Below are 21,528 nucleotides of genomic sequence, written 5' to 3'. Positions count from 1 at the left end.
AATCTTGAAATGAAAGATTTTGTTGCCTATATCTATAATGGAAATAATATCATTTGATGTATAATCAAAGAACTTGGGCAGGAAAGACTCGGGAATGAGCTGTAGAACGAATAATAAGAAAAATAATAAAAATGTTATATATATATATATATATATAGGTTATAACCCGGAAATTTTCCGGGTAGGAAAATTTAATTTACATCAAATAATAGTATAAAAATAACACTTTTAACATCTAAAGTATCATCTTTCCATTTTCTCCACCATAAATTTTTAATTCGGTTTCTTAAACTTTTTCTTGTTGTAAAGAGCCATAAAACATACAAAAGCAAGAATGTATATTAATCATGTATATTTTTTTTAAAATTTGTATACACGTATAGACAATACCTCACTGTTACTCTACACTCTAAATCAAACTATTTTGACCCGACTCATACCTATTCCCAACCTTGCCCCACCCACATCAGCTACAACAAAAAACATCTACAAAAAAATACATGTTTGGATTCTAAAACAAATAATTAAAAAGGAACGGTTTCAAAAAAATATTAAAACCTATTTATTTTTAGAAACACAATCAATATTCCGTAAAAACATATCACACACTAAAAATTTACATAATCTTTAATGGATTCAAAATTCACACAATATAAAATTTATTAGTTAATCATGAAAAAAGAAAAACAGAAATAAAAAACCAAAACAAAAGAATCATTAATACATATTAATACAATACAAAATTTATTAGTAAAAAAACAAAGATTTTCAAATTTCAAAAAATATCATAGTTAGATTTGCCAAAAAAAAAATAAACAAAATAACTTAAAAAGTATAGAGATTAGCATAAACGATGAAAACTATCATTATACCGGATCAAAAAACACAAAAAAAAACGATAAAATTAAACTAAGTGAACAAAAACCTTTAAAGTTAGATTTTCATCAACAACAACATTTGATTTCCCCTTCGGATCATCCTAAGAAACATAAAACATTAACCTTTGAAAATGAAAAAATAAAGGTAAAAAATTCAGTTAATTACAAACTCCTATAATTTAGTAAATGAACACAAACCTTTGAACTTTGATTTTCATCACAAAGAACACTTGCTTCCCCTTTCGGTTCAGGTTTTTTTTATCCCAATCATCTTTGAACTACATATAAGGGGAACAAATGTTTAACAATCTAATATGAATAGTAATTAAATATAACAAAATAAGAAAAAAAAAACAATGACAAAAAATAATAATTAGAAAACAAATAAACATACCAAAAATAATGGGTCATCTTCCTCAATAAGCTTTAAAAATGAAGGACAGTTGTTACTTTGATCCATATCTGGAAATTAAATATGAAGACTTTTTAAAAATTAAAACGGTAAACTATTTATAGAAACAAACTTATAATATCGGGAGAAACTTCTGAAACAAATAATTAAAAAGGAACGGTTTCAAAAAAATTGAAAACCTATTTATTTTTAGAAACACAATCAATATTTCGTAAAAACATATCACACACTAAAAATTTAGATAATCTTTAATTGATTCAAAATTAACACAATATAAAATTTATTAGTTAATCATGAAAAAAGAAAAACAGAAATAAAAAACCAAAACAAAAGAATCATTAACACATATTAATACAATACAAAATTTATTAGTAAAAAACAAAGATTTTCAAATTTCAAAAAATATCATAGTTAGCTTTGCAAAAAAAAAAATAAACAAAATAACTTAAAAATTATAGAGATTAGCATAAACGATGAAAACTATCGTCATACCAGATCAAAAAAACACCAAAAAAAACAATAAAATTAAACTAAGTGAAAAAAAACCTTTAAAGTTTAATTTTCATCAACAACAACATTTGATTTCCCCTTCGGATCATCCTAAGAAACATAAAACATTAACCTTTGAAAATAAAAAAATAAAGGTAAAACAATTTAGTTAATTACAAACTCCTATAATTTAGTAAATGAACACAAACTTTTGAACTTTGATTTTCATCACAAAGAACACTTGTTTTCCCTTTCAGTTCAGTTTTTTTATCCCAATCATCTTTGAACTAAATATAAGGGAAAAAAATATTTAACAATCTAATACGAATAGTAATTAAATTTAACAAAATAAGAAAAAAAACAATGACAAAAAAATAATAATTAGAAAACAAATAAACATACCAAAAATAATGGGTCATCTTCCTCAATAAGCTTTAAAAATGAAGGACAGTTGTTACTCTGATCCATATCTGGAAATTAAATATGAAGGCTTTTTAAAAATTAAAAATGGTAAACTATTTATAGAAACAAACTTATAATATCGGGAGAAACTTCTAAAACAAATAATTAAAAAGGAACGGTTTCAAAAAAAATTAAAACCTATTTATTTTTAGAAACACAATCAATATTCCGTAAAAACATATCACACACTAAAAATTTACATAATCTTTAATGTATTCAAAATTAACACAATATAAAATTTATTAGTTAATCATAAAAAAAGAAAAACAGAAATAAAAAACCAAAACAAAAGAATCATTGATACATATAATACAATACAAAATTTATTAGTAAAAAAACAAAGATTTTCAAATTTCGAAAAATATCATAGTTAGATTTGCCAAAAAAAATAAACAAAATAACTTAAAAATTATAGAGATTAGCACAAACGATTAAAACTATCATTATACCGGATCAAAAAACGATAAAATTAAACTAAGTGAACGAAAACTTTTACAGTTAGATTTTCATCAACAACAACATTTGATTTCCCCTTCGGATCATCCTAAGAAACATAAAACATTAACATTTGAAAATGAAAAAATAAAGGTAAAACAATTCAGTTAATTACAAACTCCTATAATTTAGTAAATGAACACAAACCTTTGAACTTTGATTTTCATCACAAAGAACACTTGCTTTCCCTTTCGGTTCAGTTTTTTTATCCCAATTATCTTTAGACTACATATAAGGGGAAAAAATGTTTAACAACCCAATACGAATAGTAATTAAATTTAACAAAATAAGAAAAAAAAAACAATGACAAAAAAATAATAATTATAAAACATATAAACATACCAAAAATAATGGGTCATCTTCCTCAATAAGCTTTAAAAATGAAGGACAGTTGTTACTCTGATCCATATCTGGAAATTAAATATGAAGGCTTTTTAAAAATTAAAAATGGTAAACTATTTATAGAAACAAACTTATAATATCGGGAGAAATTTCTAAAACAAATAATTAAAAAGGAACGGTTTCAAAAAAAATTAAAACCTATTTATTTTTAGAAACACAATCAATATTCCTTAAAAACATATCACACACTAAAAATTTACATAATCTTTAATGTATTCAAAATTAACACAATATAAAATTTATTAGTTAATCATAAAAAAAGAAAAACAGAAATAAAAAACCAAAACAAAAGAATCATTGATACATATAATACAATACAAAATTTATTAGTAAAAAAACAAAGATTTTCAAATTTCGAAAAATATCATAGTTAGATTTGCCAAAAAAAAAATAAACAAAATAACTTAAAAATTATAGAGATTAGCATAAACGATTAAAACTATCATTATACCGGATCAAAAAACGATAAAATTAAACTAAGTGAACGAAAACTTTTACAGTTAGATTTTCATCAACAACAACATTTGATTTCCCCTTCGGATCATCCTAAGAAACATAAAACATTAACATTTGAAAATGAAAAAATAAAGGTAAAACAATTCAGTTAATTACAAACTCCTATAATTTAGTAAATGAACACAAACCTTTGAACTTTGATTTTCATCACAAAGAACACTTGCTTTCCCTTTCGGTTCAGTTTTTTTATCCCAATTATCTTTAGACTACATATAAGGGGAAAAAATGTTTAACAACCCAATACGAATAGTAATTAAATTTAACAAAATAAGAAAAAAAAACAATGACAAAAAAATAATAATTATAAAACATATAAACATACCAAAAATAATGGGTCATCTTCCTCAATAAGCTTTAAAAATGAAGGACAGTTGTTACTCTGATCCATATCTGGAAATTAAATATGAAGGCTTTTTAAAAATTAAAACGGTAAACTATTTATAGAAACAAACTTATAATATCGGGAGAAACTTCTAAAACAAATAATTAAAAATGAACGGTTTCAAAAAAAAAATCTAAAACCTATTTATTTTTAAAAACACAATCAATATTCCGTAAAACATATCACACACTAAAAATATAAATTATCTTTAATGGATTCAAAATTAACATAATATAAAATTTATTAGTTAATCATGAAAAAAGAAAAACAGAAATCAAAAACCAAAACAAAAGAATCATTAATACATATTAATACAATACAAAATTTATTAGTAAAAAAACGAAGATTTTCAAATTTCAAAAAATATCATAGTTAGATTTGCCAAATAAAAAACAAAATAACTTAAAAATTATAGAGATTAGCATAAACGATGAAAACTATCATTATACCGGATCAAAAAACACAAAAAAAAAACGATAAAATTAAACTTACCTCTTGTGTTCGAAGAAGATTCAGATTCCTGCAGTTGCATAAGTCATCATCAATAAGTTCAAGACATTAACCATATGGAACTTTTCCTCCCCACAATAAGCTTGCAAAATCATACGGTATTTCCTATGAATCGAAACAAAAAACATATAAGCTTAAATAACTTATTGTCTGTTGATAAAATGAAAACCAAAGAAACATACCAAAAATATAGGATCATAGTCATCAATCAACTTTAAAAACGATTGGAGCGTTGTTTTTAGGATCCATAACTGTAAAGGAATAAAGGAATTTTTTTAAAAAATATAACGGTAACTTATTTATAGAAACAATGTCTAATTACAGAAACCGAGTTATAATTGAGAATAGAAAAATTAACCTTAAAAACAGTAATGTGTTTATGGAAACAAAAAAACCTCTTTAGAAAGAAATTAAAGGTATCTTTAAACCTAAATAGAAAAACTCATAAGTGACAAAACTAACAATATGAACTTCAAAAGATAATGACATAAAGTTTCAAAATTATGCCTAAACAGAAAATTTAATAAGAAAGAGTATACATATCAAAAAACAAACAATACCAACAACATTTAACTAACCTGTTTTGGTAGACGAACATTCCGAGTCCGAATTTCAAAAAAGATTGAGGATTCACCATGGGAAAATACAAATAATAAATCATTCAGAACATATATTACTAATTTAAAAAAAATAGTGACACAAAATTTAATAAGAAATAAGAAAAACTATACATCAAAAAACAAACAATACCAACAACATTTAACTAACCTGTTTTGGTAGACGAACATTCCGAGTACGAATTTCACAAAAGATTGACGGTTAACCATGGGAAAATACAAACCATAAATCATTCAGAACATACATTACTAATTTAAAAAAAAAATTACTGAACAAAAAGGATAAAATTAAATATTACAAACTTAAAAAAGATAAAAAAAATATAAAATTTAACTAACTTCTTTTGTTTGAGGAATTATCGGAGTCCGATTTTTATCACAAATTACGGATTCACATGAAAAACAAATTCAACAAAATTCAATAACTGTCATAAATGGGGAAGACATGATAAACAACTAACTAAAACAACATACCTTTAATTTTTTTTTTGATCGGATCTACAGAAATAAGAACAAAGAAAACGTTATTAGCAATCGAAACAATCTTTATAAAATCAACTTTTGATCGGATCTAAGTGCAGATCTAATGGATTCTTCATCCACCAAGTGATAGATCAGAATTTGTTCATTTTTAGATCAACAATATTTCAATTTTGAGATTTAAAATTTGAATTTAAGATTATTAATTTCAGTTTTAAAATCTAATTCATTCGTCTATTGTTAATGAATTCCCCATGATACCCAAAGCAAAATAATATAAAATTCAAAAGAAAGTGTAAGAGTGAGAGATCATGTACATTGTAAGATTCCTTGATTTGATAAAATTGAACTCCTCAATTGCTTCCTCTCCACACATCAGCATGATATTGAAAAAAAAAATCATCCAAATCAAATAAGTGATATTGATTGAAACAAACAAAATAAACAATGAGAGGTTTATAAATTCATCTAAGCAATGAGAGGTTTATAGATTCATCTAACCTGTTACAAACTGACCTCGTTTTGACGTATAAGTCAAAAGCTACTTTCCAATGCATATATCTCATGATTTTTTAACATTAACAATGACAACCCGGATATGCGAAAATAAATCGATCCATAACATACTTCTCATATGAATAGTCATCATCGTTTTTACTCACAAATCTTTTTGAGAAACACAAAATCTAACCATAAACACACAATCTAACGATATCTTGAAGAAAAACAAACAAATTTTTTTCACATGTTGATGTTTTTTTGCTGTACACAAACACAAATCGGAAGATCGAGAGAATCAATCATGAAAAAGAGGATTAAGACAGAGTTAGACAAAAATTGTATAATCAATGTAAATAAGGAAAATATGATTACCTGTTTGTGGATCTTTCAAAATGTAACGAAATCATAGTTAGAATCCTTGTAAGGTGGTTGTTCTCCCCACATTAATGAAGCAAATTCATTAGGTATTTCCTATCAGTGAAAAAAAATAAATAATTAAATACATAAGTCTAAATACAATATGTTTAGTAATCATAAAACCAATAAACATACCAAAAAAAATAGGATCATCGTCCTCAATCAGCTTTAAGAATGAAAGACTGTTGTTATTCAAATCCATACCTGCAAATTAAATGTGAACGATTTTAAACACGTAAAAATGATAAATTATTTATAGAAATAAACTCATAATAGCAGAAAACATATAATTTAAAATTGCTCAAAATTTTAAATTTAAAATTTGAATTCCGGAAATAGAAATAGAAATAGAAACCTTAATTCCGGAAAATTATCATACTAAAAATAAATCACTAAAATTTACATTTGAGGTTTCAAAAAACGTAACACAATTTGTTTGGACTCAGGCTTTAACGATATCAAAAAACGTAACACCATTTATTTATAGAAATAGAAACCTTAATTCCGGAAAATTATCATACCAAAAATAAATCACTAATGAAATTTAAAATTGCTCAAAATTTTAAATTTAAAATTTAAAATAGAAGCCTCAAAATTTAAAATTTAAAATTTGAATTCTGAAAGTTAAATTACTAACATCCAATCCTGTAAATTATCATACTAAAATTTATCATACTAAAAATAAATCACCATTTATTTATAGATATAGAAACCTTAATTCTGGAAAATTATCATACTAAAAATAAATCACTAAAATTTAAATTTGAGGTTTCAAAAATAAATCACTAACGAAATTTAAAATTGCTCAAAATTTTAAATTTAAAATTTGAATTTCGGAAATAGAAATAGAAACCTTAATTCCGGAAAATTATCATACTAAAAATAAATCACTAACGAAATTTAAAGTTGCTCAAAATTTTAAATTTAAAATTTGAATTCCGGAAATAGAAATAGAAACCTTAAAATTTTAAATTTGAGGTTTCAAAAAACGTAACACCATTTATTTATAGAAATAGAAACCTTAATTCCGGAAAATTATCATACTAAAAATAAATCACTAACGAAATTTTAAATTGCTCAAAATTTTAAATTTTAAATTTTAAATTTAAAATAGAAACGTCAAAATTTAAAATTTAAAATGTGAATTGTGAAAATTAAATCACTAACATCCAATCCCGTAAATTATCATACTAAAAATAAATCACCATTTATTTATAGAAATAGAAACCTTAATTCCGGAAAATTATCATACTATAAATAAATCACTAAAATTTAAATTTGAGGTATCAAAAAAAATCATTAACGAAATTTAAAATTGCTCAAAATTTTAAATTTAAAATTTGAATTCCGGAAAATGAAATAGAAACCTTAATTCCGGAAAATTATCATACTAAAAATAAATCACTAACGAAATTTAAAATTGCTCAAAATTTTAAATTTTAAATTTAAATTCCGGAAATATAAATAGAAACCTTAAAATTTTAAATTTGAGGTTTCAAAAAACGTAACACCATTTATTTATAGAAATAGAAACCTTAATTCCGAAAAATTATCATACTAAAAATGAATCACTAACGAAATTTAAAATTGCTCAGAATTTTAAATTTAAAATAGAAACCTCAAAATTTAAAATTTAGAATTTGAATTCTGAAAATTATACCACTAACATCCAATGCCGTAAATTATCATACTAAAAATTATCATACTAAATATAAATCACCATTTATTTGCTATGTGTTTAAAACAAAATAAAAAAAGACAAATATTAGTTTACTTAAAATATGATTAGTAATTAGAATACACATAAACGTACCAAAAATATCGGGTCATTTTCATCAATAAGCTTTAAAAATGAAGGACTGTTGTGCAAGAGATCCATATCTGAAAAATATATATGAAGGTTTTTAAAAAAATAAAACGGTAAAGTATTTATAGAAAAACAATCAATATTCCTAAATCAACAATCAATAAGCTTTAAAAGATAATTTAGTCAATGGAGAAACTTCCAAATCCAAAAATAATAAGAAACGGTTTAAAAAAATAAAAAATATTTATTTTTTGGAAACAAAATCAATATTCCGAAGACAAAAACATTATACCGGATGAAAAATTATCAGACCACTGTAAATCTTCATCAACACAATCAAAACACATCGGACACAATCAAAACATATCATCATCAACAATAAACTAAAAGACTGTAAATAAAAATATGAGTAACATGAGAACAAAATCAAAACATCAACAAAATATCATTTCATATGATTGGAATCGGATAATGCAAAATCATCAACAAACAACGAAAAAAAAAAAGAAAAATCAAACAATAAGCATCTGCAGAGAAGGAGATCAAGAACAATTTTTTATAGATTGTTGATTAAACTTACATATAACAGGTTCGATCAACAATAAAAAAAAAACATAAAAATCATCAAAAATTCATATTAAACATTTACAATAAATAACAATCTAATATAAATTACATACCTGCAAATTATGTGGAATGATCTACAAACAAATAACAACGAAAATGATTAAGATCTGCCGAATGGGTTTTGAACAAAAAAAAGTTCCTATAAGATCTAATAACATAAATAAACAGTATTTAAGGTTGATCAAGTAAATTTACCTATGATTTTTGAAAGATTCGGCACCTAAGATGATGATCGGAGATGGAATTTAGAAGAGAGAGAACCGAGAGAAAGAAAGTGTAGAATGAAAATTTTGGGTTCAATGATTGAGAAATAAGATTATATAGGATCCATATTGTATTTTGGTTATTTCGAAAAAACATATATCCGGCCCAAATACTATCGGATCCCGCGTGGATATGTAGTTTTTGGTTTGTGTATTCTCAAATGTGGTATGTGTATTAAGAATTAGACAATTTCCCTCCCAAAATCAAGGTTCACTAAACCAATAGTTGCCACATCATCAAAATGACTTCACCATTCAAGGACACATAGCCCACATAATCTCATTTATTAATATATATAGATATATAGATTATTATTATCAACTGATTAGCTACAGTGAATTTTCTTTGGGTTTTTTTTATAGCACATAAAGTGTGAGGCTCTTTTGTTTTTTACTTTTGTTTTATTTTATCATGTCATTAAGGTTCTTTTGTCGTAATTCCTTTTTTTCTTCGTATCATACAGATACATTTGTTTATTTATTTAGTCCATGAATCAACTTCAACTTATATTAATAATATTATTGATAAAAAAATTTGTATTAGATTAGATTTTAGATTTGATTAATATTATTAATAATAAAAATTTGTATTAATTTAGATTAAATATTATTATTATTAGTATTATTAATAATTTTAATCAATTAAATGAGAGAATGACAAGTGTCCCAAAATAGGTTTCTTTTATTATATAGTATAGATTGTATTCTTCCTACTCTTTCATTTGAAAACACTTTTTTTTCCAAACCAACGAGAATTTCCAATCCATACCAGAAGCAAACATAGATACACTGTACACAAGCCCATAGCCAGAAGCTAAGAGTTGTTACACTCCAAACAGAACCAAAAAGACACACCAAACAAAAGACAACCAAACTCTTTCTCTCTGTTACACTTCTGTAGCCGCTGCAACACTATTTTAGTTTTAAATTTTGTTGGGAGGGGTAGCATAACATAATCTCAGGCGTAACATAATGCATAAAACATTAAAAATTAAGGAAAATTCTACTTCGTCGGAAAAGTTAAGGGGTAGCGGAGGTTACCCCTCACACCACACTAGATCCGCCCCTGAATGGTTTTAACTTTTCTTTTTTTGTAACTTTTATACATCAGTGTGTTTTGAAAACCAGACTGGACTGAATCGTTTTGAGTTTGATTGGTGGGTCGGATAACTTAGTTGTAAGTAAGGTTAGAGAATTTGCTAGTCGGCCGGTGAGGTGGGAACTAGCGACTACTCGAGATTAATCGGATCGGGTTTTTTTATATGTAATTTTCAGTTTTATGTATACATATATATAATTTTATATGTAAATATTTTAAGTAGCTAGATTTTAATTTTTACTCATTTTTTTTAAGTATACAAGATTAATTGTTGGAATTCACATGGTTTGATTGGAAATTGGGCGGAATTTAGAGGTTTTGGCCGGAATATACAGGTTTTTTTGCCGGAATCTGGCCGGAATTGCCGATTTTTGGCTGGCCGACTAGTCGCCATTTTTACAACACTGGTTGTAAGTCCTGAGAATTTGGTGAAGCGGTTAATTAGCTTGCCCTCCCTAATGGAGACGCAGGTTCGATTCCCGTTTGGGCCTTTTTATGGACATTTGGGTGAAGAGACGAATCGCGATTTTAATCACGGGTTTGAACCTGACAGGGGGCGAGGGTTTACGGATTCCATCTGGTTCCCGAATCCCGTGCATTAGGGGGCACGGTCTCATGGTGGTCGAGGAGTCGACCTTGGACATAGCCCCGAGTAAGGTGGGTTTACACGTGAGATTGGTGATTGGCGGGTCGGATAACTTAGTTGTAAGCAAGGTTGGAGAACTCGCTAGTCGCTAGTCGGCCGGTGAGGTGGGGACTAGCGAGTACTCGGGATTAATCGGATCGGGTTTTTATATGTAATTTTCAGTTTTATGTATACATATACATATTTTTATAGGTAAATATTTTAAGTAGCTAGATTTTAACTCTTACTCAACTCATTTTTTTAAGTATACAGGATTAATTGTTGGAATTCACATGGTTTGGTTGGAAACTGGCCGGAATTTAGAGGGTTTTTGCCGGAATCTGGCCGGAATCGCCGATTTTGGTTAGCTGACTAGGCCCAACTAGCGATTAATGGACTGATTAACGAAAATTACTCCGTTACTGGCCGATTAGCAATTAATCGCCGACTAGTCTCCGCCTAGTCGCGATTTTTACAACACTGGTTGTAAGTCCTGAGAATTTGGTGAAGCGGTTAATTAGCCTGGCCTTATTGATGGAGACGCAGGATCGATTCCCGTTTGGGCCTTTTTTATGAACATTTGGGGTGAAGACGAATCGTGACTTTAATCACAGGTTCGAACCTGACAGGATACGAGGGTTTACGGATTCCATCTGGTTCTCGTGCATTAGGGGGCACGGTCTCATGGTGGTCAAGGAGTCGACCTTGGAGTTGGACATAACCCCAAGCAAATAATTCCTGCATCCGCCATTGAATGACAGTTCTATTTTGACGATTTTTAAGAGATGATGGGTCATTGTTTTAGATATTTTTTCACAATTATATCTTTTTATTGAAAGGCTAAATTCATCCACAAAGCAAACACCAGCTACATCAATTGACAAAATTGCACCAATAGTCTTAAGAATAAAAACATTCACTTAAATGATTATCAAATGCAAATTAATTCAAAACTCTTAAAACAACCAAAATAAAAATCATAACATTTATCTTTTGAAGCATAAACCACTATTCAATAATGATCCATAATAGAAACAGTCACAGTGTACACCAATAAATGCATATATACTGCACCAACATATTAACCAATTTAACCTCCAATCCATTTCTCTAAAGGGTCATTTCTGTAATTTCACACTCTTACAAATCAAGAGTGAATCTTAAAATAAACTGTATAGTGCTCATCTCTCAAACTATACAACGGCTGCAGAAGATAATTCATATTCAACCCTTTAGCGACGAAACTAATCGGATGGTAATTACAGATTCCATCATTCACCTTAAAACTCGTCGCTAACACAAACCCGGAATCCGATTCCGATTCAGAACCACCACAGCTCAGCTTCACTGTTCCATTCAAACTATGCACAAAACAACCCTTCTGGCTTTCAGATTCCAATCTAACCATCCCTTGGTTTCCCTCCACAAACCGGAATACCGCATTCCGGTTATCACGGTAATCGCCAATTCCGAGACTCTGTTCTTTTCCTTGGTTTACAATTACCATTCCAGGGAGAATATACGGTTCTAACATGACAGTTTTGTTAATGACATCGTTGCGGGAGGACACACGAGTTGTGGGATCGGTTGGGATGATTCTGAAGGTTGCGAAGACGGAATTGCTGGTTCCGGGGTCTGGAAATTGGATTGCTGTGATGGAATTGGATGATTGGGCAAGAGCAAAGGTGTTGTTACCGGATTGTTGAGAAAGGGAGATTAATTGGGAATTGTAATCTGATGGAATCGGAGTGATCCAGTCGGAAAGGGAATTGGAATCCGGTTTTAGGTCGGATTCACCTGTTGTTAAGGCGACGAGAAGATAGGGTCCGAATAGAATTGCATGAAGAGATGCATATTCAGATCTTTCATCTGAAAAATATAAAAAAAATGGAAAAATTCAGTCGCTAAAGTGTAACAATATCGGTCGCTAAAGCGTAAGTATGTTTTTGTTTCGGTCACAAAAGTGTACCTTGAATAGCTTCGGTTCTTAGTGTGATTGGCAGTTCAAGGGTAATAACGTCAGACGAGCTCCACTTTTTTGTGACGGTTAAGAATGTACCTGCAGCGTTGAAAATAAGGGGATATATGTAATTTTCCGTATATAAAAAATCATTTTTTAAAGATTTGTTTTTAATTTTTTTATAAATCAAGTATTAAAATGTTACACTAAGACTCGACTTCAGAACAAAATTTATAAATGCTATAAAATCTTATTCTAAAATCGGGTCATTTTAAGTATAACGTTTTCAATACTTGGGTTACATTACATATATGGTACATTATTTGTGGTTAAAAGATTTATACCTGTAGATGTTATAGGGATATTTTGACCATTAAGCGTCGCTTTCGCACTTGACGTTGTCCAAAACGGTATTCTAAAATTCAAACTAGACGACGATCCTTCCTGCATAAAACACAACAGTCGCTTTTACAAACGAATAACCAAAACGACATGTAACTTTTTCACGATATTCACAACCTGTTACCTTCTTTGAAGAGAGGGTAGTTGTTACACGAAGGCGAGGGTCCCACGACACAACGGGCGTAACTTTCTGATCAACAACAACCTGCCCAAGTTTCCAGTTAACCGAGCTTGATACATACTGGATAATGTACAGCCCGGGATCCTTTCCCGCTTCTTCAAAGTAAATCGAATCACCCAATTTCGAGAACGATTCAATCCCTAAAGAAATGTTTCAAAAACATAAAGTTGTAGTTAGAATGTTAGATATCTTTTTTTTTTTTTTTTTTGCATTATTTATACAAGTGAATGTAAGTAAACAAATATATAAACCTGTCCCATAACAGCACCAGAAAGAATTAAACTTCGTTCCCCATTTATGATATCCGGTAGCTTTCGACATGCCCGGGCCTAACGGCAACATGTATATCATAATCCCGGGTTCTTTCCCTCTTTGGATACTTAAGACACCGTTAGTCAAAGCGCGTTCGTAGTAATCCGCATACGCGATCTCTTTGGTCCATCTAAACAAGTTCCTAGAAACCTAAAACATAAATGTAAGATCTATCATTATATTTGACATGATGAAAACATTAGATCACTAACTGGTTTTTGAACAGTTAAGGCGTACCTTTAACATGTTATAGGTGGTACATGATTCTTCGTTTTCCGTCTGCAAGGTAGTCGCTAGTCGTTTTGGTTCCGACCTAAGAAAAGCAACTACCAATTTGTTACACAAAAGTCGAACTTTCGCCCTTAACGGATGTCGATTAGGGGTGCAAACGAGCCGAGCGGCTCGCGAGCTACTCGAGAAAAAGCTCGAAACAAGCCGAGCCTTATCGAGCCCGAGCTTAAGTCTGGCATGTGAAACTCGTCAGACTCGCCGAGCCTATTGAGCCTTATTGTAGTATTAGTTTTTATTAATATTAAATAACATTTACCCCTTATTTAAAGTTGTCTAGTAAACGAGCCGAAAGACAAGGGGGTACATGCACTAATTTTAGCGTTATTTTACTAATTTCGTGAAAATAACGTTAAAAGTCGGGAAGGTTAATCATGCATCATGTGGTGGCGTTGATAGCCGAAAGACAAGGGGGTACATGCACTAATCGGCCTTTTGCTGAGTGTCTGTCATGTGCCTTATGTCCAAGGCTTGATTCAAAACTACTATCGAGCTGGGGGTCTCACTGGAAGCAGCCTCTCTATTCCTACGGGGTAGAGATAAGGCTGTTTACATCTTACCTGTTGGGTTCGTAGGCTTTAGGGTAGCCGGCCCTAATTAGGGTTAGCCTGCCCTAGTTAGGGTTAGCCGGCCCTAGTTAGTAGGCCCACTTAGTTAACTTGTTGACCAAGTATGAAACCCTAATCTTGTTCTATAAATACCTATTATGTAACTGTAGTCTGTGTCATTCTGAAAACAGTTGTGAGCATCTAATAAAAGTAAAACCCTAGTTGCAACCCGTGGACGTAGGTCACCTTGACCGAACCACGTAAATTCTCGTGTTCTTTATTTTCTGCTAGTGTGTGTGTGTGTGTTTGTTCCGCTTCTGCTCGAGCCTACTCTGATCCGATACCCCTAACAAGTGGTATCAGAGCCAAAGGTTCAGTTAAATACACGGTTCACACGGTTATCGCAGGAGAGGGAGAGAGAGCTGGACGAGAGATCTTGATCTGCTGTTGCTGCCGTCGCCGCTGACTTGTTTACGACCCGTACCTATTCTATGGTTACGGCTCGTAAGGTCTAGGGTTTGAGCCGTAGGGTTTGTTGTTGCGGATCCGGTGGTTTTGGGGTGTTTGGCGATTAGGGTTTCGGTTCTTGAACTCTGGTTATTCGCTGATTTTACGCTCGGGTTTGCAAGAGAAGTCGCTGGTTCGGGTACTTCGGGTTTCTGGTTTATTGAAAGTTGCTCGGGTTTCAGTTGCTTGGTTCCTTGTGGTTTTTTCTGGTTTTTCTCGTTTGTTATGGCTGAAGACGGGAAGTTCCGAATCGAGAAGTTCAACGGTACTGATTTTGCTTGGTGGAGAATGCAAATAGAGGCGTTGCTTGGTGAATGCGATTTGGATGTGGTACTAGAAGAAAAACCTGCTGGAATGGATAAAGCTGCCGAGGCAATTTGGAACTCAAAGGACAAAAAGGCAAGAGGTAAAATTACATTGGCTTTGACGAGGAGCGTTGCATTTAATATCATGAAAGAAACAACTGCTCGTGATATGTTAGAAGCTCTGTCAAATATGTATGAGAAGCCGTCTGCCGGTAATAGGGTGTTCTTGATGAGGGAACTGTTTAATATGAGAATGAACGAAGGCAGTTCAGTTGCTGATCACATTAATGAGGTCAATTCAGTTTTGTCCAGGTTAGCAACTGTGGGCATGAAGTTGGATGATGACACTCAGGCTGTGGTTTTGTTATCTTCCTTACCTGATAGTTGGTCAGGATTTGTGACAACGGTCACTGAAACTGCTGGAACTGGAAATTTGAAGTTTGATCGGGTCCGGGATAGTGTTTTGGGTGAAGACGTTCAGGAACACTAGTGGAGGATCTACTTCTGGTATGCTCAGTGTTAGCAGGGGAAGAGGTAAAAACAGAAGCACTGGGAGTCATGGGAAAAGCTTGTCTAAAGCTGGGAAGAATGTGAGGGACTGGAACTGTGGTGAAAAGGGGCATGTTAAAAACGAGTGTCCTGATCCTAAGAAAGAGGATGGTAAGCAGCATGTAAACAGTGTTGTGTCAGATGAATCTGACGGTGACGTACTAGTTTGCTGTGAAGAGTCTATAGATTCTTGGGCTATGGATTCTGGTTCTTCGTTTCACGCCATGCACAGCGGGGAGACGATGGTGAATCTGAAAAAGGGAGACTTTGGAAAGGTACGATTAGCTAACGGTCATGTTCTTAATGTTACGGGTATGGGAGATGTCAATCTGAAGACTCCACTGGGCACTACATGGAACTTAAAGAACGTCAGGGTAATTCCAGGTTTAACGAAGAAACTTATTTCTGTTAGTCAACTGGATAAACAAGGACTAGATGTTAGGTTTGGTGGTGGGAAGTGGAAGGTGATTGATGGAAATCTTGTTGTTGCCTGTGGGAGGAGACGAGGATCGTTCTATCTAGTTGAGATACCTGTTGAGGGAGTAGCCGTCCCTGTACAACATAAAGTCTGGTTCACTGAATCTAGTAAGCGGAAGAGGGTTCAATTTGTGAACTTGAATCCTGGTGCTTTGGGGATGTCAGTTGAATGTGGTCGGGGGTCTAAGTTTAAGCCAATCAGGGGATTTGGTGATAGTGGGAGCATGGGTCGTGTTCCGGGTACAATCACAAAGAACCGTTGGGTTTTGAAGACGAAGATTCCGACTGAAGAAAAAAGCTCTCCTGGAAATAGTTTGCAAAATGTGGAGAGTGGTATTAATTCTCGGTGTATCTCTGGAGCTAGTGGATCGTGCAAGCCGGTTGAGATAGAGAATGGGTCTGATAAGACTGTTGGGTTGGAGCTTGTGGGAGCTTCAACTGGTCTCTCAGTTACTTGATGAGAGGTGTGGTTGCAACTAGGTGGCTTGGATGTGACTGAAGTCTTAGCTTGTTCTTGGAACTGGAGGCTGGGAAGACTTGAACGTAAAGATTACTGAAGTTACTGGTGATGGGTTTCTTGGATGCACTTTGTGGACTATGCAAAGCCTCCGAGTGGGAGATTGTTGGGTTCGTAGGCTTTAGGGTAGCCGGCCCTAATTAGGGTTAGCCTGCCCTAGTTAGGGTTAGCCGGTCCTAGTTATTAGGCCCACTTAGTTAACTTGTTGACCAAGTATAAAACCCTAATCTTGTTCTATAAATACCTATTATGTAACTGTAGTCTGTGTCAGTTGTGAGCATCTAATAAAAGTAAAACCCTAGTTGCAACCCGTGGACGTAGGTCACCTTGACCGAACCACGTAAATTCTCGTGTTCTTTATTTTCTGCTAGTGTGTGTGTGTGTGTGTTTGTAACGCTTCTGCTCGAGCCTACTCTGATCCGATACCCCTAACAGGGGTAGAGATAAGGCTGTTTACATCTTACCCTCCTCAGACCCTACCTTAGCTTTGCTACTGGTGGGATTTACTGAGTATGATGATACTAATAAACGAGCCGAGCCGAGCTTATTTAACCTTGTTTATGAGCCGAGCATGAACCTAAAAATAAGCTTGTTTAGTAAAAGAGCCCAAACCCGAGTTTCACTTATCGAGCTCACGAGCCTAAACGAGTTTATTATTTATATTAATTTTATTTAATATATTAATTAATAGATAATAAACGAGCCGAGCTCGAGCTCTCATAACTCATAAGTTAATCGAGCTTGGGGTGGGGTCGGCTCGGCTCGTTTGCACCCCTAACGTCGATATTGAATAAAATTGCTGATTGTTTACCCTACATACATACCAGAACTCACTAACTGATGTCCCTCCTGTAGCATACATGTGAGAAGAGTTCACAGTATCCATGAAGAACATACTGATTTCCTGCAAAACAAATAACGGAAAAGTACGTTTTTATATTATCCTAAACTTAAATCAAGCGGGATTTGTTAAAAAAATACGCATATGTAATAATACCTTGTAGAGAGGATCACCGGTAATTTCATACCGCATTTGTGATCCAACAACAATTGGAATATGCGTGTTGGAATGGAAACCGGCTAGCTCATCCGCCTGCAAGTATATATATATATATATTTTTTTGCACAAGTTACTTATGGTATGATATTATGTTATAAAAACTCACAATTATATATATAAGTTACCTTTATAGCCAACAGCCCGAGAAAACACGGTTTGTCAAACAGATGAGCCAACAACAAATGCTTACTATCTCCCTATTAACAAAAAAAAGCCCGTTAACAAATGATCAATAGCGATATGACATATTATGCACTGTTATTATCACGTTGACCTGTTTCAACCCGTTTTAGAATCGAGTTGGCCCAAATGGACCCAACTGAAATTTTTTACACAATTTTAACCCATTTTTAGAAACGGGTCATGCTTGTCACCCCTATTATCAGAATATTAGACAAAAAGGAGAACCGATCAACAACATACTGTTATGGTGTAGAGCCGATACAAGACATCATTCATTCCACCCGTTTCTTCATTTAACGAGCGCCAGTGTCGTTCAATAGTGTACTGTTTGATCACGTTTTGCACGCGTTCGAAGAAATAATCCGCCATTTGAGTCACCATTTTAAGAGCTTGATTGTTTCCAGCCAAAACATACTGGTCAACTAACCCTGCCATTATCTGCCCATTACGAGAGAACTATGAATTAGTTTTCTTCATAGTTTTCTGATAAAAATAGTCAAAAAAAAAATATATATATATTCTTTAAACATATCATTTTAACCTTGTGGATGGTGTAATATGGAGCCCAAACGGGTTGAATAGCTTCAAACCGGTCAAAAAACTCAGACGGGAAAGCCGAGAGGTAGCCATTGCTCAGACGTTCTTGACACTCACCGAGTATAGATACTACTGATGTCATCTTTTGTTTTAGTGCATCGTTCCCCGTGCTTGCCCACATTTGAGCTGTAGCACTCAAGTAATGCCCTGATAATGTTCAATGGTGCACAACTTCAGTGTTACTGTGTTACAAAACCACAAATAACGCGATAACTGACATAACCAATCTAACTCATTCATTTATTTTTCAGGCGTTGTCCTTTAACTAACAAAATTAGAACGGATCTCCTTTATGTTTTTAATTTCTTTACAGCAGATGTACTTTATGTTTTAATTTATTTACAACGGATGCCCTTTATTTTTGTAATCTTTTTAGGGAAAAAGGACACCGTCTGTAAAGAAATTAGAACATAAAGGACTATGCTGTAATTTCGTTAGTTAAAGGACAACGCCTGAAATTTTGTTGAAACTTAAAGGAGGTAAAATGCAATTTACCTACCCTATTAAATATAGGTGTAGGTAAATTATAGCACATGGGAGAATTATAGTCAATCAACACAAGTGTAGATATATAATATAATATACGAATACTCATAAATTCATCTGTACATATGCATCAGTTCAAGTACCTTCATAGAACCATATATAATCATGTTACATTTTAATAGTCATGTCAGAATCTTCTATATAGGTGTGTATATATATACCTATACTGAATCAACTAGCACACTCCACATAAGAGAATTACAGTCAATCGACACGCGTCTAAAATGTTTATAATACATAAATACATCATCATCATACTCATTAAATCCCACCAATAGCAAAGCTAAGGGAGGGTCTGAGGAGGGTAATATGTAGACAGCCTTATCTCTACCCGTAGGAATAGACCCCCGGCTCGATAGTAGTTTTGCATCAAGCCTTGGACATAAGGCACATAACACTCAGCAAAAGCCGATTAGTGCATGTACCCCCTTGTCTTTCGGCTATCAATGTCACCACATGATGCATTATGCGCATACCGCGGGCGTTATAACACACATAAATCAATTCAAGTACATCTAAACAACCATGATGTATTGTACTAGCCATGTTAAAATCTTAAATGAAGGACACAAACCTACGAAATGACCACGAAGCTCTTGATCCGAGGACTCCCACCCGCCATACGCGGTACCAACCGTAGGCAGCCCAGCAGTCTTCCTAAAGCTCCAAACCAAACTATCAACATCCAACATCAACAAGTAATCCAAATTGGTCTGTTGAGCTTGACCATGAGTTGACTCAGGGTCCAATCTCACATCACCCAAAGAAACCTCACTCAAAAAACTCCCACTAACCTTACCCCTCCCCACTTGATTCTTCATCTGCCTATACATCATCATCCACCCAACTTCATCCTCCTTCAACACCTTTCTGGGCAACAAACTAGCCCAAGCAGCATCATCAGTAGGAGTCAAATGATTATAATAATTGTCATGAGACAACAACAAATGGTTTTTGTTGTGTGAATTAAGGTAATCGTATCGAAACGTATGCGACGAAAGCTCTGTTGGAGTGTTGGTACATTCTTTACCAACAACACCAGAACAGATCAAACCCAGAATCACAAATGCTTGAAATGTCATCAACATGATCAAACTCATAATAATTGTTAAACTTAATTATTATTATTCAGAGTTGACCCTTTTAAGGGATGAGGAATAATGGCTTTTAAGTTAAGAAAAAAAGGAATTGTGGAAGAAGAGTAAAGAAGTAACTAAAAAACAGGGGATATTCACGGATGGGGTGTCGTTATCTAAAGATTTTGATATGGGTGTGTGAAAAAAACAGATATGAAGACAAATAAAATGAAATATAATATTGGGATATTATAGATTGGGAATATTTTGATCGGATACAAGACGAAAGGTGTAGGTGATTTTGATGAAGAAGTTGTGATGAATTTTATGTCGTGTTTCTTGGTCCCGGTTGTTGGTCAGAAAAGAGATGACTTTTACAGTGAAAATGGGTGCCATTATCTCTTAAACTGCTTTATATAGGCCAGTGGTTTTAACTTTTTTTTGCAACTTTATACATTAGTGTTTTGAAAGCTGGACCGGACTGACTGGTCGGATCAAGGATTAGGGGATTGGGCGAGTTGGGTTCATGGTATCAGAACTGTTTCGAGTGTGATTGGCGGGTCGGATAACTTAGTTGTAAGTCCTGAGAATTTAGTGAAGCGGTTAATTAGCCTGCTCTCCCTAACGGAGACGCAGGTTGGATTCCCGTTTGCGCTTTTTTTATGGATATTTTGGGTGAAGAGACGAATCGTGACTTTAATCCCGGGTTCGAACCTGACAGGGGGCGAGGGTTTACGGATTCCATCTGGTTCCCGTGCATTAGGGGGCACGGTCTCATAGTGGTCGAGGAGTCGACCTTGGACATAGCCCCAAGCAAGGTGAGTTTACACGTGAGATTTTTTGTTGTAAAATAAAAAAAGATAACTTAGTTGTAAAAATTGTTATAATCTTGTTTTTTTTTTGGTATCAAAGTTAATTAAACGTTTATAAATTACTTTTCTAATTTTACTTTAGTGATCAAATTTGGTTTACAAAGTTTCTTTTATCACGTTTCTTGATATTACTGGCTTATAACTTTTCAAGTAATTGATACATTGT

General features: G+C 32.6%; 1 protein-coding gene across 1 annotated transcript; it reads right to left on the bottom strand.

Moving 5' to 3' along the window:
• Positions 1-11,918: 11,918 nt before the first annotated feature.
• Positions 11,919-20,837, bottom strand: LOC110898789. Its single transcript, XM_022145632.2, has 12 exons — positions 19,989-20,837; positions 18,813-19,015; positions 18,512-18,709; positions 18,214-18,285; positions 18,026-18,121; positions 17,853-17,932; positions 14,075-14,150; positions 13,777-13,987; positions 13,469-13,665; positions 13,287-13,386; positions 12,952-13,041; positions 11,919-12,851 (listed from the first exon to the last, which is right to left on the bottom strand). Exons 1-12 carry the CDS (start codon positions 20,512-20,514, stop codon positions 12,130-12,132), a joined length of 2,571 nt encoding a protein of 856 aa, XP_022001324.1. The 5' UTR covers positions 20,515-20,837; the 3' UTR covers positions 11,919-12,129.
• Positions 20,838-21,528: the final 691 nt, after the last annotated feature.

This window comes from Helianthus annuus, chromosome 1 (assembly GCF_002127325.2).
Source record: "Helianthus annuus cultivar XRQ/B chromosome 1, HanXRQr2.0-SUNRISE, whole genome shotgun sequence".
NCBI lineage: Eukaryota > Viridiplantae > Streptophyta > Magnoliopsida > Asterales > Asteraceae > Helianthus > Helianthus annuus.
This window is presented reverse-complemented; position numbering and strand designations above follow the sequence as displayed.

What these genes read in the sequence shown, in the direction of transcription:
- LOC110898789 (XM_022145632.2), bottom strand. Translation starts at nt 20,514, where the DNA reads ATGAGTTTGATCATGTTGATGACATTTCAAGCATTTGTGATTCTGGGT. An exon ending in GCTTCGTGGTCATTTCGTAG is followed by an intron (nt 19,016 to 19,988) that starts GTTTGTGTCCTT and finishes GAACATTATCAG; the next exon opens with GGCATTACTTGAGTGCTACA. An exon ending in CTGGTGCTGTTATGGGACAG is followed by an intron (nt 13,666 to 13,776) that starts GTTTATATATTT and finishes ACATTTCTTTAG; the next exon opens with GGATTGAATCGTTCTCGAAA.